Here is a 21,479-nt window from a genome sequence, read left to right on the forward strand (position 1 = left end):
GGGAAAAAAAAACCCAAACAGTCAAAAATACTGCACAAAAGTAACAGTTTGGATCTCTGTGAGATAAGCCTGGTGGAGGATTCTTATGTTTTCTGTCTCTCTCTTACCCGACTGCTCTGGCCGGTAAGACGGGGTCCTCCTTCCACTTGGTCTTAACGTCTGTCTGGATGCATGCACACAGGTACCGCAGCGCTCTGGGGGAAGGAAACACACACAATACAGGGAGAATGATTCACACAGGCATCACTTGAAGAGTTTTATTACAAAATGGTCTAAGCCCCATTTTTAAACATTTCAAAGTAAGCATATCATTGGATAGAGCAAAATTAAACCTTTCCCGTAATACCTGACTTGTAGCATAACAAGGAATATTCTAGAAGTTATGATTAAACAAGAGACCCGCGGGTCTAGCGCTCACCTGAGTATCGCAAGTTCACCTTTCACGCAGTCACTAATCTAAATCATTCACAGTTCTACCAAAATTTGACCAGGCATTCTCAAGTAGAAGATGAAAATGTACAATAAGGGCCCAAATTTTTTAAGATTCCTTAATTTGGGGGGATTGGGGCCCCCTGGGGCCCTCGGGGTGGGGCATTATGCCCATTTTTATAAATTGAGATCCTGACCCCCTAGGGATGCTACCTGCCAAGTTTGACGAAAATACATCATGAGGTTTTCAGGAAGAAGACGAAAATGTACATTTCAGGCCCCCATTTGGACCTTCCCAACCCCCCCCCCCCCACCCCCAAGAGGGGCACCCCTGGATCTCCTATGAACAAACTTGAAACTACAGTCATTAATGTACTCACTCATAGTAATATCTTAGCTCTATAACTTCTGATTCTAGAGAAGATTTTTAAAGATTCCTTCATTTTGGGGGTTTGGGCCCCCCTGGGGGCCCCCTGGGTGGGGCATGGTGCCCATTTTAACAAATTGAGTTCCCAACCCCCTAGGGATGCTACCTGCCATGTTTGGTGAAAATGGGTCATGGGGTTCTCAAGAAGTAGATAAAAATGTACAATTTAGGCCCTATTAGGACCCCATCTCACCCCCTCCCCTGGGTCCCAAGGGGGGCACCCCTGATTCTGCCATGAACAAACTTGAAATTGCAGTCATCAATGTACTAACTCATAGTACTAACTTAGCTCTATCACTTCTGGTTCTAGAGAAGAAGATTTTTACAGATTCCTTAATTTTGGGGTGTTTGGGCCCCCTGGGGGCCCCCTGGGTGGGGCATGGTGCCCATTTTAACAAACTGAGTTCCTAACCCCCTAGGGATGCTACCTGCCAAGTTTGATGAAAATCGGTCTTGGGGTTTTCAAGAAGAAGATGAAAATGTAAAAAGTTTACGCACGACGCACGACGGACGATGCACAACGGACGCCGGACGAAGGGCGATCGCCGGACGAAGGGCGATCGCAATAGCTCACTTGAGCCTTTGGCTCAGGTGAGCTAAAAATCCTGTATTGTTGTATTATTTTCTTTGTTTTTTAGCAGCTTTAATCCCAAATATCTCAACTTAACAAGACTGGATTTAGCTCGTTTTGCGATAAAACTCTTCACTTGTAAATCCTCTAAATCTTTCTACCGTCTTTGCCATAAGGTCTTTCAGGCTGGCTGCATTGGAGAGCTCAAAAGCAAATCAAAGCGAACCATTCCGAACTGTGCCAGATTTGGGGCATTCGAGAGCTCTGTTGAGAAAGCGTACCGCACAAGTTATTTTTAGAGGGGGTCACGCGCTTTGCAGCTTCAGGGTCGTTCACCTGGTATGCTTGAAATTACTTACAGATGTTCCGAACAAAGAGACTGAACTCTTTGCATTATGATATATGTGCATGTTATGCACATTCTTCATACGCAAACTTTTGGTATGCTATTGGTACCCTTTTGGAGCGCATTTGGGAAGTGGTCCACTTTCGGCTCGGTACAGTTCGGTACACTTTAGGAGAGTTTGAGCACTCCTCTGGTGCGGCTTCAGTATGGTCCGGTACGCTTTAGGAGAGGGCTTGAACGCACCCTCCGATGAAATGTATTTAGATTTATCCCTGATGATGCATATGAGTACCTGCCATGAGAGGCATAATGGATTCTCGCTCAAAGATGCAAAATGAGATGGCAATCAAACATGAGAGCCAAGAAGTTCATTCATTCATTCAAGCATATGGTACAAAGTGCCTGGCTGATACTGTTTGCTGACTATTGAAGAATAGCAAGGACAGTAGTTATCTGAGGCCAATCTTTTTTCTTTTTTTTTTCTGCCGTCAGCAATTACATGGCAGACAAAATGTACATTTTGGTTAACCCGTTGAGGATGGACTGATTTTTGCTACAACTCGCATTTCCCGTAGACACTTGCCCGAGTATACTCGGAACTCGTCCTCAACAGGTTAACAATGACACAAAGAACTCACTGTGTGCCATCACTTAGGGAAGCATCCATTTAATTGTTTTGCATTGAATGCATTGAAAAAGTAATTTCTTCCATTACTATTTCCAAATGCGGGGCTTTAGATGTGCTGGCAAAGAATGTATGATTAATTACAATATTGAACATCAAAGATGCTTATCCCAGTGAATTAAAAATACCAAAATGCCTGTTATCACAAATGACCTTTTTCTGCCAATGCACAAATTGGACCTATAAACTGGCCTATCGGGAAGAGATTTGTCAGCTCTGGTAGATATTGTCTATTTTCACCCCACTTTGTCTATCTATCTGGTACTGGAAGAAATGAACGATAGATTGATGGCCATGGAGACCAGAGGATCATTCAGGTATAAACTAAGTGGGTACCTACCTCGGACATGCACTCGTTGAGCTGAAGATGGACTCTATGATATCCTTGAGGAACCCAAGTAAGTGCTCCAAGTTCTCTGTTGCGTCGGCTCCCTTCTCAAACTTCTGAGGGTTCAACTGTGATGGGAAGAACATTTTGTAACACATTTATTGACACTGGCATTGATTTGATATGGACATGAATAATGATATGTTTATTTGCATGCAGCATTTTCATAGAGCTATGCTTGGTGAGTGTATAGCATTCATTGCCAAATAGTTTGAAACCTGTACACTAAAACATTCCAATGACATGCTGTCGGTTAAGAATAAGATGTGATTAGAGCACATTCAAATTCCTTTATGCAAACTCTCTTCTGTTTGATAACTGATGCTACAATTTGTATTTTTCATTCTATCTTTCTCTATACATGTCTCACACTCTAGGCTCATTCTGAGTTGAAACAGGGACCTGTCATATTTTCTGAATTCTGCTCCAACCATCAGTATGCCACAAGCATGTTTCAAAATGTCTCTGTGTGACAACTTGAGGACCTTTGCTTTAAAAGCCTTGATCCAGACCTAGACCCCTTATCAGATGGCATAAAACTTGATCATTAATGTGCAGAAACATGTAATGTTTCACACGATTCCATATATTCAGTGTGTCTAAAAGCAGACAACTAGCATGTTTCAGTAAGAAGGTTTCTAATATCTTGTTTGGCAGAACACCTTAACGATGCAATTTTCCAATCTAAACTTGCATGCACTATGAATGCAGGCATATGGTAAAAACATGTACCTATGCCTTTCTACAGGCAAAGCTACATATTTGATTGACACGTCAAGGACTTAACATTTTGAAACTTTGCAGACACTTAATAACATCCGAAATAGTCCAGAATTCCAGGGGGTGTTACAGTCATGTCTGACGATCAAACTGTAAACAAGACATTTTTTGCAGGTTGCATCAAGCCTCTGTGTAGAGTGGCGGGTCCAGGGGGGAGTGCACTGGGCGCGCGCCCCCCTTTATATTTTGTTAAAGCAAAAGAAATAAAAAGAACAAAATGGGGGGTGGGTGTGCCCCCTTTAATTTTGTAATGGCGTCCCCTCTTTACGAAATTCCTGGATCCGCCCCTGGTGTCTGACTCACCTCACAGGACTGCTTAGACTCCATGATTTTGAGGATGACGGCCCCAACAGCTCGCTGCACAAACTTCTGAGCCGTCGTCTTCATGTACCGGTCCATGAGGGTCGTGGCAAGGGTGTTGGAGCGGAACAAGGTCGTTCTCTCGGCTGGAGGAGAAAAACAAGAAATGAGCACAACTCATTACTTTCTACCTTTCATCACAAAACATACATCTACAGCTCTACATCCTTCATGCCACTATGTAGACAAGACATCTCTTTAAAAACTGCATATCATGATAAGATCATAACTTTGTACTGACTTTTATTCCTAAGGTTATAATCCTGTCCATTTACATTACAGATTTATAATATATCTACATTTTAATTTCTATCATTCCTATTGTCTATATATTTCTTCAAATGTATCTATTCAGCTATTTTTGCAATATTTGGCACCCTTATCAAAAAATCTGTTTTCCACTGTTTATACAATGTACGTCAGTATCTCCACTTATCTATCTATTATGCTGTCATCTCATTACCTAAAATAATTGATAAGAAGAGAGAGAGAAAAAAGAAATATTTGGGCAATGAGAGAATCGCTAGATTCATCTTGACAGAACCAGATCCAAATCATACTCTCGGGTACCTTCTTTCTCAATTTCCCTGGAGTTGAGGTTCTTGAGGAGCGAAATCTCCTTTCGCTGGTGCATGAAGATGTCCAGGAGGACACTGGCAAGATGGGCGCGGTCTTTGGCACATGCCTCCTCCAGAGCAAAGATGGTCTGGTAGTCCGCATCTTCAAAGATCAGCTGGAGGAGAAACAAAAAACAACAATAACATCATGACTCAGTTGAAGCCTTTCATCTTACGTTTAGGGATCTTTCATGTGACATGTGATCTTTCATGTGGCACTGACATGTACACCTTGATTAATTACATTGTAAAATCTTCAATAACTCTCCAACATCTACAAAACAAACATCCAAAATCTAAAATGTCAAAACTTTCAAATCAACAGGACAGCAAAAAATAATCATCAGGCAGGGATCATGCAGCCACTGCACATAGGGGTTCCTTGGTTTTTTCAGGCTCTACATCTTTATATGACAAACAAAATATGACTATTCCAAAAAAAGAAAATTAAAACTCTCAATGATCGACAGGTCACATGATTTTTACTCAGGAGATAAATCCTTGAGATGCACTTCATCAATGGCAGACAAGACATACACTATTTTAGCCAGCAGAATGTTGTCAGCCACAGTATCATAAATGCTTCAAAGGAAGAGAATGGGGGTATGAGAAGTATGAGTTTTGACTAGTTTCCACAGTTACCATACATACACACTATCCCTACTGATGCCGGATAAGACATGTGCATCGTCTGTTTTAAAAAGCAGTGGACAAATTTTTGCAAGTAATCCATTTTTTCTCAAATCATGTGTCCAGTACAAAATTACAGACACATGGCAAAACTTACTGGATGAGAGACTAACGCTCTAATGCTTGCTACACTTTCTTTGTGCACGATTGCATGTTTGTTGTGGCTATCGTCAGTGACAATAATAATTATTTGACAGGGGTGGATCCAGGAATTCCGTACAGGGGAGGCGCCTTTACAAAATTTAAGATGAGGTGCACACGCTCCCCATTTTCTTTTTATTTCTCTTGTTTTCACCAAAAAAAAAGAGGGGGCGTGTGCCTGGTACACCTCCCCACTGGATCCACCACTGTTTGATATCAAATGTGCAGCCAATTATAAGTCAATGCACTGCTCTTGATCAATGAGACTGCAGAGTTTTCTACACGCTCGTAAAAATCGGGCTTTGAAGCGATGCGTGGCACCGACAATATGACGTCATATTCAAAATTTTGGCAGTCTATTACATTCAGTGAAAGACGTCCCCCTTCGAAAGCTACAACTTATGGCTCAAGAATTGGGTAGCGTGGTATGTCTATACCTTTCGCTGGTTCAGCAGACTGTGCTGAGGAGATTGCCGTTTGAACCAGCGAAATCGGTACACAAACAACGGAGTTACTGAGCAGTAAGTTTTGTGCGCTAGAGATGTCATCATATTGTTTCTGTATCGATTATGAGAAATCCCGCACATTTCCGCAATTTTTTTATAGTTAGAGAGGTAGGCCTGACCTTGATCTTCAAAATGATATAAGTTACATGAGCGTGTTCGGGCGTGTTTTCAAACAGTTCGAGTGTAAAAGTAGTGCTTCATAGAGACCGAGGCGGTTTTTTTTTTTCGTCTGCACCCGAGCGAGCTGGGGCTTTTCAGCGTACTCGTCGGGTTGTTGTAGGGCCGCCGAGTAGGCGTCGGGACAGCGTTCGTTGCCGTTGTTTCGGTGAATTTGAGTTACTAGTAAATACATATTGGAATGGAAAGTTGAGTGTTAAAAAGTGTAAATTAGACATATCAGCCTTGATTATAATAATTTTCCGTAGAGAATTAAAGATGATATCTATAAAAGCCTAGATGTATGATGCTGTAAGTATATTTTAGGGGGAAAAACAGAGCTTAGTATACAGTGTTTCGCCTCACTCTCCCTCGATCATTCATCGGTAAATACCGGTAATCGGCTTGACTCTACCCCATGCTAACGTTACAAAAAAATTGAATTAAAAAGTAGTAGAGTACACCTCTGGAGCTAGTTAGATTCTAGTTTGTGAAATACTAGAGTCTACTAGCTAGGACTAACGTTAGGTATGCTTTTGCTAGGCAGCGTACCTGAGGTGACGCTGCGCTATTAAACAGTGTCCTGAGCCTTGCCCTTGCCTTGGCCTCCAATTTCCATGATCCATTCTACAATCTCTGTCATTTCATTATCTCACCCACCTCCTTGAGAGGGCTGTACTCTTCAATCGGCATCAGAGTCTCAGAGATGAACTGAGCTCTGGCCCGGATGGAGCCCATCTCGGACGACCTGCTCTGGTTGGCCGCCGAGATCAGCGGGTACCACTCGTCCGACACGGAACCATTGGTCAAGCGGTCAAGCAACACAGTCGTCCGACACACAGGGATGGGCTTGGCTCGCTTGGCTCCGTTGCATATGTCGATGGTGAAGGAATCTATCTCATCCGGGAAATCACTGTAGATGCAGACCACCAAAAAATAAACAAGAGTGTATAATTCACAGGATGTTGAACAATATCATTCATTTCGTTGCTAGTCAGCACTCTTGCAGCATCTGAACATATTCTTCGGTAAATATCCAGAGTGCATGAGTGGTTTTAAGATGTCCCTATGTAAACCTGATGCCAAGTAATTCATTTGTACCATAAATACATTCCCAAACCTCCATCATAGCATGTGATACTTATGTTTAACCACACCCTATCCATTCCTGTGGCAAGTGCTCTTAAAGAGTGACAGCTCATTATCTAACCAGTGTTTTTTTTTTTTTACCTTTTTCAAAAGAAGCTTTGCCTAAATTTCACTGTTATTCACATCTACAGGTTTCAAGTTTGATGGAATATCATGTTAAAGGGGATGGCTAGTAACTGATCAGTGGGAATAAGTGAGAATGCTGGGGGATGATTGTTCCAATCCTTGTCGGATTCATTTAAGAGTACATTATATATCTATTGTTGTGTGGAAATTATTTGCTTCAGAATGGTCTCATATTCAAGTAATGTGCAGTTTAATGTTTCCAGGTTAGCATGCCTGTACAGTGACAGGGCGATCGTTAATGGGCCATTAACAATCGCCCCGACACTTTACAGGCATGCTAACCTGGAAAACCTGTAAATTTACCATTTGTGTACAGTGTCAGGGCCCGTTAACGATCGCCCCGTCGCTGTACAGGCATGCTAACCTTGAAACATTAAACTGCACATTACTTGAATATGAGACCATTCTGAAGCAAATAATTTTCACACAACAATAGATATATAATGTACTCTTAAATGAATCCCACAAGGATTAGAACAATCATCCCCCAGCATTCCCACTGATTCCCACTGATCAGTTACTAGCCTTCCCCTTTATGTTTTCCTTGTGCTACTTGGTAACTAATGCAAACTATTTTCATCCTAAAATCTAGTCAGTTGATTCTCATGTCACCCTTTATCATTTCATCATCATTAGAGCAATGGAAAAACATTTGGAAAATAAAAAATGGATGGACCTACGAATTCCTTACAACACTAAAAACAAGTCCGTAACACCACTAGCGGGAAGGTGTAAAACTTGACCAGTCAATTACAATCATCAACAAGAAAAATCGACTGCGTGAGTTTACAAGGAAGGCAACAAGGGTGTTGCAACTGATTGACAACTTGCCCTTCATCGAATAATCACAGATTAATCATTGTTTTAGTAGTAGCCATGACAACAACAAAAAAGAATCACACGCATACATACTCAGGTTTGTTTATTTATTCATTTTTTATCTTCGCTACTACTAAAACACTGAATAATCAGTGTTTGTTTATGTCGATGAAGTGCAATTGGTCAATCAGTTGCAATACAAATGCTTTGCTCCAAGAATTCATCGATTTGAAGAAATCATGACGTGTTTTATCTGGCAAGGGCCCTGTTTTATCAAAACATAAAATCGATTTTAAATTTCCTTACCACACAGGCTGCCATAGACTTACAGTTGAAATCAACTAATATAATCAATTTGAACTCTTCATAAAACAGGGCCAAGGAGAATCAATTGCTACAGACTCACTCAAAGAGGAACTCTTCATCCCAGACAGGGTTGGGGGCCTGCTGGACCGGCGTCCTGGCTACCTTCACCTCATTGAGGGACACGATGCAGTAGGCGTGCGGGATCAGCTTGCCGGGGATCTTGTGCGCCTCTAGGATGCGCAGCCGAAGCGACTTGAGCTGCTTGACGCGCCGCTTGCGGTTGCTGCGCTGAGACTGCGTAGTCCAGCCGGCCTTGCTGCAGCACGATCGAAGAACCTGCACCCACTCCTACACCATGCGGTAAAAAACAAGCACACATACAGGCATGAAAATGAATTCAATTAATTATTCATTGAAAACCAGGCATTAAATGAATAGCATATCATTTACAGTACACTAGTAAAGGTAAAAGGGTAACAATATTTCATGAGTTCACAGTATGCCTTTTCATTTAGTTTGGATAACACATGTTCATTTGTAGGAAGTATACAGGGGTGTGAGAGCTGTGTAATTGAAGAAAAAAAAAAGAACTAGAAATGTCGCTCTGGCGACTGGTATGCCTCCGCCATAATGCATGATTTTCCCAATAGGTCTAGATAGTACATGTGGACAATGTGTGATTACATTTTCACAAAATTGGCAAAATATTGAAATGACAAGTTTGTCACAAATGTGTTGAATGTTCACCTTCCTTGACCTAGGTTTAATTGGATGAATAGGAGAGCATGTATCTAGGGATTTAAGGACTTTAACTTGACTTTGACCCATTCATACATTTAGGTATTGAGTAATTTTCAAGGTACAGGTGTGGAGAAAAAGTGCAATTTCTGAATTGAATACAGTGCACTCCCGTTATAACGAAATGCTTGGGACCGGCAGTTTTCTTTCGTTATAACGAAATTTCGTTATAACCGAACAAATACAATATATAACAAAAACAAGGAAACCACGTATATATATCATATTCTTTTTGCTGAATACTCATCATACACTGGAAAGCAATGTGAAATGTGATGGGATAACTGTATCACAATAATAAACGCAAGCTCCCCTCAGAAACTGTGCGTGACACAAAGAGCGAACACACAGTGGTGTGAAGCGTTCACCCATGCAGAGACGCTATAAATGCTTGTTCCGCTAGGTTTTTTCGAAAGCAATTCGCATTTCGTTATAACGGAGCACATTTCTTTTGTTTTTCTTTGTCTGTAGCGCTCGGAAAAGACTTCGTTATAACGGAAATTTCGCTATAACTGTGTTCGTCATAAGCGAATTTTTTACCATAGACTTTAATGGTGATAATTTTGGGACCAGAAGATTTACTTCGTTATAACGAAATTTCGTTATAACCGTGTTCGTTAAAACGGGAGTGCACTGTAGTAAATTGTTACCATTTTCATCTGGCCCTTGACCCTAAAATTCATAAGATAATCACTTTCAGGTAGAACATACATAATATGTACTAAGTTTCAAGATAACTTGAGCCACTTCCGAGATATGGAGGAAAAAGTTAGTTCAGCACGTTCACTTGATCTTTGACCTTTTGACCTTTGAGGCAAAAAAAGAAGAAAAAAAAAAACTTCCAGAGAATTTCTATTAGGTTACACATGCATACACCAAGTGTTAAAAAAAAAATAACCCTGCTGGCATTGCATAAATATGAAGGAAATAGTAAAATTTTGAAGTGTTGCACTTGACCTTTGACCCCTGACCTTTGACCCCATGAACTCTACATTCTCTAGATAATCACTTCCAGTCAGTACATGTATATACTATATTCCATAAAGATACCTTGAACAATTTTCCAAGGTACGGAGAAAAAAATAAGAAGTTTTAATATTCTTACTTGACCTTTTGACTTTTGACCCTTGACCTCATGACCCAAACTTTCACCAGAGAATCTCAATTGGGTAATACATGTATACACTAAGTTTCAAGAAAATATCTTCAGGCATTCAATAGATATGGTGGAAATAGTGAAATTTGATGTATTTGACCCTGACCTTTTGACCTTTGACCTTTGACCTCATGACCCAAACTTTCACCAGAGAATTTTAATTGGGTAATACATGTATACACTAAGTTTCAAGAAAATATCTTCAGGCATTCAATAGATATGGTGGAAATAGTGAAATTTGATGTATTTGACCCTGACCTTTTGACCTTTGACCTTTGACCTCATGACCCAAACTTTCACCAGAGAATCTTAATTGGGTAATACATGTATACACTAAGTTTCAAGAAAATATCTTCAGGCATTCAATAGATATGGTGGAAATAGTGAAATTTTATGTATTTGACCTTGACCTTTTGACCTTTGACCTTGAGCATGTGCACCCAAAAGTTGATAGGCACAACTTCACCCCCTAATACACATACATGCCAAGTTTCATTAGGATACCTCAACAGGTTTTGATAGTTACCTTGTCCACAAAATTCATTACGGACGGACGGAAGGACGGACGGACGGACAACCCGAAAACATAATGCCTCCGGCACCACTTCGTGGCGGAGGCATAAAAATAAACTAAAACTTATGAAAAAAACAAAGTTTGAAGTGCCTTTAACTGTGAACATTTTGATGCCTTTGAATTGCAAAACGTCTAATATCCTCAGAGAACAACAGACAAGTTGTTGGATGTGTTGTAAAGAAGTTCTCATTTGTAAGTCCTCCTCTTTATACTTGAGAAGGACCACTGGCTTTTGAAGCATCTTTGAAGCATCTTTGAAGCACTACAAAATGGCAAAAAACAAAAGCAAAACTGTCACCGGGAAGACTTAAGTTCCCTTTTTAAAGACCTTTAACATGGATCGAAAGCTTACTAGATAATGGTCCCAAAATAAGTCACAGCTGTACATACACGTTTGCGACCTTCAACACCTAGATGAGTGGATAAGAAATGATTCATCATTATTGAGTCATGACTGTACATGCACATCTATACTGTAGATTTTCCCAGAGTGAATGTGACAGACTACAGACAAGTACGTAAAACACACCTTGTCCAATTCCTGCGACTCGGCGTTCAGATAGAAAACCTGGAGGTCGTTGAGCGCCCTCACAACTATCTGGAAGCAGTTGGGTCTGGCGAACAAGCTCTCGTGAACCGTGTAGACCGAAGCGTATCCCAGGTCAATCAGACCTCTTGGCTTGACACGCTGTGGGCCAGGAAAGGAGAACACACTCAAAAGTTACATTCACACGCAGTAGGCAAACTTGAAGTTTAGGTCGAAAACTTAACTGTCGATGATTAGCTCCACTCGTGAATTCACGACGCGGGTTCACACGCGCACCTAAACTTTGAAAAGTTACAACTTATGAGCGAATTCCTCTCAATGATTGCACCGGAAGTGCAGAGTCTTTGCTAGATGACCTTATGCCCGTACAAAATAGCACAGCTGGAGGTTGACTCGGATGCGAACGAGAAGCGAGGTTCATGCTAACTCACAAGCTCGTTGATTATTGTGTCCACATGGAGCGAAACTACGAGTGTCGACCCCGTGGCTCGTGGACAGAGTGTAAACCCCAAGATGTCTTGTGGTTCTAATCATCAACTAACCTTTAAGATTGCTAACTTTCGACTGCATCCACACGGTGCTAAACTACAAGCTAATCATCGAGAGTTAAGTTTTCGAGCAAAACTTAAGTTTGGGAACAGCGTGTGAACCTAACTATTGTGAGAGGACAAACTGTTCTAGAAAGAATCTCATAACACCTCTCACATGTGACAATGATTCAAAAGCATGCAAACATGTCATGAAAACCTATTACAAAGCGCAAATCTGAACAATTAAACTTAGAAAAAAAAAAGAGCTTGAAGCTTGCTCCAATTTGAACAAGTCCCTTTTCCCCAGTCTCTTTGAAAGCACTTATTGTTTGACTCAAGAGTTCATATTGTCAGCTGCCTATTACTATCAAAAAGCAGAAACTTTTGAGCGAATAATTTTTTTCTTGCTCGGCCTGGTACAATGCATTTTGCATGTTTTGAATTCTACGTAGTCAAAGTGAAAGCGCTATTACATATAACAAGGTAAAAATTAGTGTGCTTTTGCTTTTGTGCTAGTTTCAGGTCACACAAAATGCACAAAATTTCCACACTACCAGTATCAAAGAACAATTGTTTTTTTGCTTAAAAAAGAACTACCACAGTAGTCCTTCATATTCTCCATGCAGACCATTCATATGAAATTCTAAATGATTTCTTACTTTTCTCTCAGTCAAATATCTTTAACATTCCAGCCATTCTGGTAATACTCACTGCTTCATTGTCAAAGTAGTATAAATGCTGCTCGGTACTGTTGAGAACAAAGTAGTATGTCTTCCACTTTTTGTGCTTCTGGCCTGTCATAGAATAAAAACAAAAGCAGATGTCACATGAGGTGAAATTTCATGAACCATATAAAGGACTATTAACCTAATTTTCAGAGTTATGCTTGGAACTAGTACAACAGAAATGGAAAGCACTTCTACATTGAGGATGTCTATAGTTTGCACAATGCAAGGCTTTCAGAACAACAGACATTGAAATAAGTGTGTTGTAATTGCTGGTATACTGTGATCATATTACAGATTTTGATTTAAAGGTAAAACATAGTTCTGGGAAAGACTCAAAATTCATCCTCCATCATTTGAAATTTGCTAGCAATATACCAGAAGGTCTATAAAGAAACTTTTTTTGGCTGGCGTGATTCGTCAAGATAATGAGTTGTTTGGGAGTATTTTGAGATCAAAGTGTAAATAGTTTTGACTGTAGTATATAACTTATATCCCTGAATGAATGATCTTGTGCCTTGCCCATTCAGTAGTGGGTAGGCAGAATGTTACATGTTGATCGCTTGTGCCTTGCATATGATTCACTCTCGCATGGAATATCGATGTATAGTGCTAGGGCCCGATTTAAAATCGGTCATATTCAATAATAACGTACAGTTGTACCAACCATGATCGGATTGTTCTGAAATTGCAATACCATCTGCATACCTTTTTGGCAAGTATTTTGCATTTTCGTCATAACCCAACTGAAACTGTATTGTCACAGTGTTATTTCACACATGTGTGTACTTTTTTGCACCCTTAAAGCACAATGCTATGATGCATTCAGGTTGGCTGTAATGTTGAATCAGATGAGTGGTCGTTAAACTTACTCTTCTTGCTGAGATGCCCCTGCTTGATAATGGAATCTGCCATGCCCGTCATGATGTGCATTCCGATCCCGCTGCTCCGCCTCCTCCTCAGCTCCTCGTAGTTCACCGGTGACGTGTCTTCCGTGCTCGTCGTCTGGTTCTTGAATTTCTGCACAAGGAGAGAGAGCGAGTGTTTCATTCTCCTTACCAATGTACCAATAAAATACTGTAAAACCAGCAATCATAGTGTGCACCAACTTTCACAAATTTTCTAAGTAGTCAAGAATCACAAGAGTATTATGTAGTCGAACGATTTTATTTACACAATGCCAGTGGCAATTCAGGAAAGTTTTAAGATGCAAAGAAGGCTGTGAGTTACAATTTGCGAAATTTTCATGCACAAATGTTTCTGGTTTTGCAGAACCAACAGCACACATGAATCAGTTGTAACTGCAAAACTGATAAACAAATCATTATCATGTTTTCTTTCATCGATGTAATCATGCCGACTTATGCTGTAAAATGCTTGATTTTGCTCATCAATGACTTCACACTTCCAGCAGCATGGAAGTGTCTGTACATTGCCAAAAGAACCTCGTGATTGGGGAGTTAAAACCACAGCATGGTTGATTAACTCTTCATGTGCCATGATGTAAACCCCCTGTGTGCCACATTATTCCGAGACAGTAATGTAGTCATGCTTTGGGAAAATACTCTGTGTTTCAAATGTATGCAATTTTCATAGATTTTTGTTGCCCTGGAAATGTAATGTGCAACGATGTAGAGAAAATGTCAAACTTTGCTTTGACGTCAATTGTATGACAAATCTATGATTGTTTTTCTTTCAAATAACTTAATAGCTACATTATTGTTGAGGCATAACTTTTGCACACAAAACAGTGACAGAAACTTAGAATTTACTCTCAAATCCAGTAGGGAACTTTGCTTGATAGTCAATCAACACATAAAAAACAAGCTACATGTGGCAGGAAGAGAATCGCAACAAAAGCTTTCAATGTACTCTGGCATTTGGCGATTTATTAATCAGTTTGGGCGGGTTTGTGGCTTTGAGCAGAATATGCAAACTTGGCACGCCGTCGACTGAGTCAGACATGCGAAAGTGGCACATAAAGAGTTAAAAGAGAAACACATTGTACACTGTAGCTTAAAGGTCCTGTTTACCTTTGGGAGCAGTGATTTAAAAAATTTTCAAGATATCACATGTGATGCATATATGTAGGTCTGTTGTATCACAAAACACCCTACCATATAAAATTTTCACAATAAAGCCTAAAACATAAGGAGATATCAGTATTTCTCTCATTAAAGTGGAGGTGTCGTGGCTGAGTGGATAAGAGCGCTCGTCTGTGAACGACATGAGCGTGGTATGGTTCGTGGGTTCGAGCCCATGCCAAGCCCGACACGTTTGCCCTTCAGCAAGGCACTTTATCCACATTGCTGCTCTCCACCCAGGAGTATAAATGGGTACCCGGTAGGATGAGAAAGCTTATGTTGGTTGATAAGCATGTGCGCGCCTGTAAAATGGCTGCGACTGGCTGGAATGCTCCCCAGGAAGTGGAGAATGAGCACTGTTAGTGCTGGTTGGAAATAATGTATCCAGTGACCGGGGTAATAATAGTCTGTAAAGCGCACTGAAACCCTGAAGTGTGTGAAATGAGCTATATAAAAACCAGCTATTATTATTATTATTATATTAAACCATAACTGTAGACGGTTTAGTCTGGAAACATTTTTATTATAACCATTGTTCACATTTTGTGTATTTCAAAACACTTAACATAGATTATATGGATTCAAATTTTTACAGTGGTTGTTTCTATCCCTAACTCACATTCTAGAACTTTTTTGGGTTTTTTTGTTTCATCTGCAAATGGTAAATTATGCCTTTAATGCTGAATTTGTCACTGCAACAGTCATAGTCATAGAAAGATATGGTATTCAATTACAATAGGAACTAAAATCAATCTACAGCCACACAATAAGACTTTTTACGTCCAATATATGCAATTATCATCTATAAAGGACATTTTATTGGTGCATTTAAAATGCGTATTGTTGTCCGCTCAAGTTTTACAGTTCAATATGAGAGCATATTGAGTGAAATACATCTGTATTAATTCCCCATAGGCTACTTTTGTTACTGGCACTTCAATAATACACCATATTTTATCTCGTCTGTTACGCGAGCCCTTGTTGAGCGCGCACACGCTTGCTACTAGTGCGCGAAATCTTGTTACAATTCACAAGCCTACAAACATCTTGCTAGTTGCTTCATACGCAGTTGTGTAGGGCCTACTCCTTTTCCAGAAGTGAGTCAACTTCAAAGACGAGTCAAAGTACGGTACTTTTGTGCAGTTTATGATTTCTCTAAATATGATTTTAGATGATGATGATTATATTGGATGGCATTAATTCATAAAATACCAGAGAATATCGCACTCATTAGGGCCATTAGTGCACTCATCTTCGATTCGTGCAATATTCCCTGGTATTCCATTCATAGCCATCCAATATGATATAATTATTTCAGAGGGAATGTCCTTCATAAGAGGGTCCAGCAATCACATTAAGCCTACCTTTGGAGCTGTGGGGTCAAGTAACTTGTATCCATCGATGATTTCTTCTCTTTTGTAATGATCCACGATAGCATCCAGACTGGAAGGCAATACAGAAAAAGACACATTTGAACCAACCCCGGACAATAAAATAAAGTCATTTGTCTCAAAATATAAGCAAAGACACATGAATTGCCTCAAAAGTATATCTGCACATAAAGAACATCTTGTGTGTAACAATAGACAAGCCAACAACATCATGGCAATCCATTTGATGCACAAAAACTCTGCATTCTAACCCTTTAATACAGCTAGTAAGTGTTTAATCAGCTGACAAGCATTTGGCCTACCAATGAACATTGTATTCCTATTAATCATCTTATTAATATTTGAAAATCACCATTTGACCTCAAAACTGCCATTAATCCAGTCAATTATGACAGCTCCCTGTCAGATGATACTCAAAATAACACTGACTTCTCTTCAGTCCAGCCAGAAAGGTATCATACGTCAATACGTTCTGTTAAACTGTTGGACCATAAGAGGGAAAGACACACACTCACTCAATCACAGGCAAACATGCACAGACACACAAACACACAAATGAACATTACACATCCACTCACTTTGTCTGTCTATCTGTCTGTCTGTCTGTCCATGTCTCCCGTCTCACTGTGTGTGTCTCTCTCCCCCTCTCTCTCTGTCCCTATCTCTCTTTGGCTCTTCTCCCCTCTATCTATGTCTCTCTCATTTAATTATTTTTTCTTTTTATTACTACAAAATTGGATATTTTTGTGGGAGTAATTTTTCACACTCTACCCTGCAAGATAAATTATGCGTGTTTTTAATTCCGCAGAATCAAGACATGACATACTGGCACACGTAACAAAGAAAATATCCGCATGCTTTTATCTTTGCTTGAGTTCTTGGTAACACAAAATGAGTGAAAATTTCCATAAATCTCCGCTTTTGCAGTAACCGCCAAAGTTGGTGTACCTGTTGTAGTATCTGCCGCCCATGACATACTGCCGCTGCTGCTTCTGGATGCGAAATCGCTGGATGGTGTTTGGACCGCGAAACGACAGAGAGTAGTCGCCGGGGTTCTTGTCGCTATTTCTGATAAGGAAGCTCCCAACGTTCCCCTCTACAAAGGCAAAACAGAATGAAACATATTTATCATGTCGCTGTAACTGTCTAGGGATGTAAAAGTGAAAATATCTTCACTACTACATGTACACAAATGCTACAGAATCTGGAGAGACAATCTCAGGGGATGATAGACAAAGGAAGAGCTAAAAATTCATTGAGAATTATCAGTAATGAATTTAAAAAGTGACTCTATTCCCAATCAGCATTTCATATTTTGACAATCTCTTCAATGATATTGATAGAACCTATTATTACAAAGATGTTAATTATGATGATGATAAAAGTAATGGTAATCATCATCATTTTTTATCTTAATCATTATCACCATCGTCATCGTCATCACCATCATCATCATGATAATTACAATAAATAGCAAGTATTCATGAAGTGCCAATTCTACCCGGTAGGTACAGGAAGAAGTCTCTCTGCACAATACACTCTACAGCATCAAAGATTTTGCTGCAACTTATAAACATCTTGCTTTTCATCAATTTAATGTCCGATTATTCAGTGTTTTGGTAGTAGCCATGATGAAAATCATGGGCATAATGATGAAAATCACGGGCATACATACTCAAGTTGGACTTGAACCAGCGATCTCCTGATTGCTAGAGAGGTGTCACATCCACTAGACTACTGAGCTTCTGCTCAACAGCCAGTGATGGTTCTAATCCCTTTGTCTAGCAGCAACAGGTTCTGTGTAATAATTCAAATTAATGATTCTTCCTTCAAGTCGTTTTTATTGCAACTTAGTGACAGAATGCCCTTCATCGATGGAAATAGATGTGAATGACTTAACGATCAAAAAAAAAACCCTCATGGTTAGAGTCTTTAATTTTAAAGATTTGTGTGTGTGTGTGTGTGTGTGTGTGTGTATTTATTAAAAATGATGGTTGGTGTCAACCAGCCTCACCTTTCCACAGTGTCTCTGCTGCATCCTCCTTTGACACGTTCCCATGAAACCATCTGCAAAAAAAAATAAATAAAGACAATTTTTACATGAGTCACCTTACCAAAACAAACAAACAAACAAACAAGTCGCCACAATCCAATATTACAAGCACCACAGAGTAAAATAAAGCATTTTTAAATTCCTAAACTGCAGTGGGCAAGGAGGGAGAGAGAACTTCCTACATATATTGTGTTTCACGACTCCGTAATGCTGTACTTTTATATGGCAAGGCCAAGTCTTGCAGACTCAAGATCATAAGTCTGCACAAAACCTTCTGCCATTACTTTCTTTTCCTTTTTTTTTTTTGGGGGGGGGGGGGGTCACACTCTGAACATATCAAAAATACCTATCAGTTTCTTTTTCTATATGGACATTGACATACATAGAATGTTGTGTTCATTTCATCTTTACATGCAGAAATCTTTGAGAGTGAAACTTTGAAGGCAAATTTGCACAAAGCAATAATAAATATCTCTAGAAAAATAAAGGAGCACAGGAAATGAAGTCACAGCCAGACAATTTAAAGAAGCACCACAAGCAAATCTGGTTTTACATTATGGATTCACAACAAAATGTTTTTTTTTTTCTCTCTCTCTTTGCCCTTGTAAACCATTAGCTATCAGCTGAAGTGGGAAGAGTTAAAAACAATTATAATGTTACATGTTGGAATGTGACCAGCTCTCGGACAGCTCTCGGACTTTCCTGCCAAAATTGGATCGGGTTTCTTTTCCTCTTCCCCTTTCTCTCTATCTATCCTCCTCTCTCTCTCCCTTTCCTTCCTTTTGTCACTTGGCCAGATATGCAGTCTTCTCACGTAACAACGTAAACACTTGCTCATTTACTTCCAATTTAATTATGATAATTATGATGCTATACTTTAAGCACTATAAAAAAAGAACTACAATACAGTAAAGTTGAAAAGAAAAGAAAAACTAATATCATTGTATACACTGCTCACATTAAAGGTCAACACACAATTACACATGAAATTGTAAATCATTAACCAAATCACACTAGATCGTGGGAACAACACCCTTCAGAATGATTTATTATCTTGCGTATATAAAGGGAAAAGTGGCTTGGTGTTTCAGTTAACTTCTGTAAAATCAGAAAAAAGGAACAGTACAAGTACCATCAAGAATGGATTACAAGAAAATTCTGCAATTTTTAAATTTGACATACTGTTGCAAAACAGGCTAAGGCAAATCAAAGGAGTTTATGTCATCAGCTCTCTATAATTGGGTTGTTTTCGTTGGTGATGCAGTAGCCATAATCTACTTTGGTTTTACAGTAATTATTCCTAAACTGATATAATGCTACATGAATGTGATGTCAAATATATAATTTCCCCTTCCTGAAATGATGTCTCAAAAGAGATTTGTGCACAAGCAATTGGGTGACTTGTGAGAGAACGACATCATCACCACCTAATTTGCATAGATGCATGTAACATGATCATAACTCATATCACTGTTCAAGTAGAACATACTATGAAATCTTAGAACTTTATGATTGTCTTCTTACTGTCCGAGTCTAAAATAAAACTTTCATTGCTTCCTTGAGGTACAAGTATTTACTCATTGAAATAAATCCCATATTGGAGTGGATTTTCACGTTACCCTTAATCTACAAATCATTCGAATGATTTTATGTATCATGTCACCATCAAATACATTGGGTCTGACTGGGAACAGAAGGCTCGTTGCTATTAAAGGTCTTGTTATGAGAATTTATTTCTTGTTGCAACTGCACAAGGAAGCTATTCAATAAGCAGTACCATCTATGCGTACACACGTTTGCAGTATGTTATGCTAATGGCACACAGCATCAACCAGAAATTTTAACAAATCCTAACTTTTAAGCGAACTGTCCAATTTTCCTCAAACTTCACAGATGCATTTTTCTGCATTCACTGAATTCAACTGACTCATAATGGGCTTGCTTCTGTGTACATGTACTTCTAACATTACGCTCAACAAGGCGAGAATCCAAGAATAACAGGTGAAAGGATAAAATTATTACTTACACCTTGCCTTCATTTGGATCAATGTCACCTTCCTAGGGAGAATGAAAGTAAAAGATGATATCATGTTAAATGATATTCAACTTTGGGCCAGCAGAACTGCCTGCATTGGAAAGGAGTACACTTTGACATCATGTTAGTTTTGTTGCTTGTTGGGTTTCCCTTTTTACTCTTTACAAAAATTATTAATCTCAGCAAAAATTGTGATGGGTATTGTGTGATCATGGTTGAAAAGACCACATAATACTCTTCAAGCCATAGTAGAGCTTTATTGCTGAAAGTTCATACAGTGAGGAATTTGATACATTTTTTTTTCTCTGAATCAGCCATTATTACAGTCCGGGACAAATTCAATTCTTGTTTAATGATTTTGTTCACAAAAACTCAGCAAAATAATGATGAATAAAGAAAACTTGCTGGTGAGTCTCTGAATGGCAAAAATGGCAAAAATGGACATCTTGACAACTTAAAGGGATGGTATAGCTTTGGTTGAGATAGGAAGTCAGATCTTAACTTTGTACAAGGTAACTGGAAACTTCTTATGAAATATTAAAGAGCACACAATTCTAAGAGGAATTCAAAGTTTATTTAACAGAAATCTGTTTAAACCCATTGAGGATGGGCAGACTTTGCTACAACACGCATTTCCCATAGACCCTTGCCTGAGCATATTCGGGACTTGTCCTCAATGGGTAAAAATGACCGAAATACAAATGTATCCAGAAACAGAGGTCCTCATAATAGGTGGGTCCCAACTTTTATTAGGACCACTTTGTTTTACCCTTTTTTTAAATATCACAGCCATTTCAAAATCAATTTTTATCAAATACAAGAGACCCGCGGGTCTAGCGCTCACCTGAGTATCGCAAGTTCACCTTTCACGCAGTCACTAATCTAAATTATTTACAGCTCCACCAAAATTTGACCAGGCATTCTCAAGTAGAAGATGAAAATGTACAATAAAGGCCCAATTTTTTTAAGATTCCTTAATTTGGGGGGATTGGGGCCCCCTGGGGCCCTCTGGGTGGGGCATGGTGCCCATTTTGATAAATTGAGATCCTGACCCCCTAGGGATGCTACGTGCCAAGTTTGACAAAAATCC

The 21,479-nt window shown here is 39.4% G+C and overlaps 1 protein-coding gene across 1 annotated transcript in view; it reads right to left on the reverse strand.

The window, feature by feature from the left end:
* The window catches only part of LOC139708605 (ras GTPase-activating protein 1-like), a 68,823-nt gene that overhangs the window by 10,234 nt on the left and 37,110 nt on the right, over positions 1–21,479 (reverse strand). The window contains exons 6-18 of the mRNA XM_071620545.1: positions 20,381–20,412; positions 18,316–18,368; positions 17,250–17,397; positions 16,275–16,353; positions 13,699–13,846; positions 12,813–12,895; positions 11,554–11,712; positions 8,597–8,844; positions 6,757–7,009; positions 4,557–4,719; positions 3,930–4,072; positions 2,799–2,914; positions 108–194 (exon numbers count right to left, since the gene is read on the reverse strand). Coding sequence (XP_071476646.1) covers positions 108–194; positions 2,799–2,914; positions 3,930–4,072; positions 4,557–4,719; positions 6,757–7,009; positions 8,597–8,844; positions 11,554–11,712; positions 12,813–12,895; positions 13,699–13,846; positions 16,275–16,353; positions 17,250–17,397; positions 18,316–18,368; positions 20,381–20,412 — 1,712 coding nt within the window. The remainder of the gene's footprint in view (positions 1–107; positions 195–2,798; positions 2,915–3,929; positions 4,073–4,556; positions 4,720–6,756; positions 7,010–8,596; positions 8,845–11,553; positions 11,713–12,812; positions 12,896–13,698; positions 13,847–16,274; positions 16,354–17,249; positions 17,398–18,315; positions 18,369–20,380; positions 20,413–21,479) is intronic.

The sequence above is a fragment of the Diadema antillarum genome, unplaced genomic scaffold (genome assembly GCF_040938485.1).
Source record: "Diadema antillarum isolate AM-2024a unplaced genomic scaffold, OU_Dant_1.0 seq00001354_RagTag, whole genome shotgun sequence".
Classification (NCBI taxonomy): domain Eukaryota; kingdom Metazoa; phylum Echinodermata; class Echinoidea; order Diadematoida; family Diadematidae; genus Diadema; species Diadema antillarum.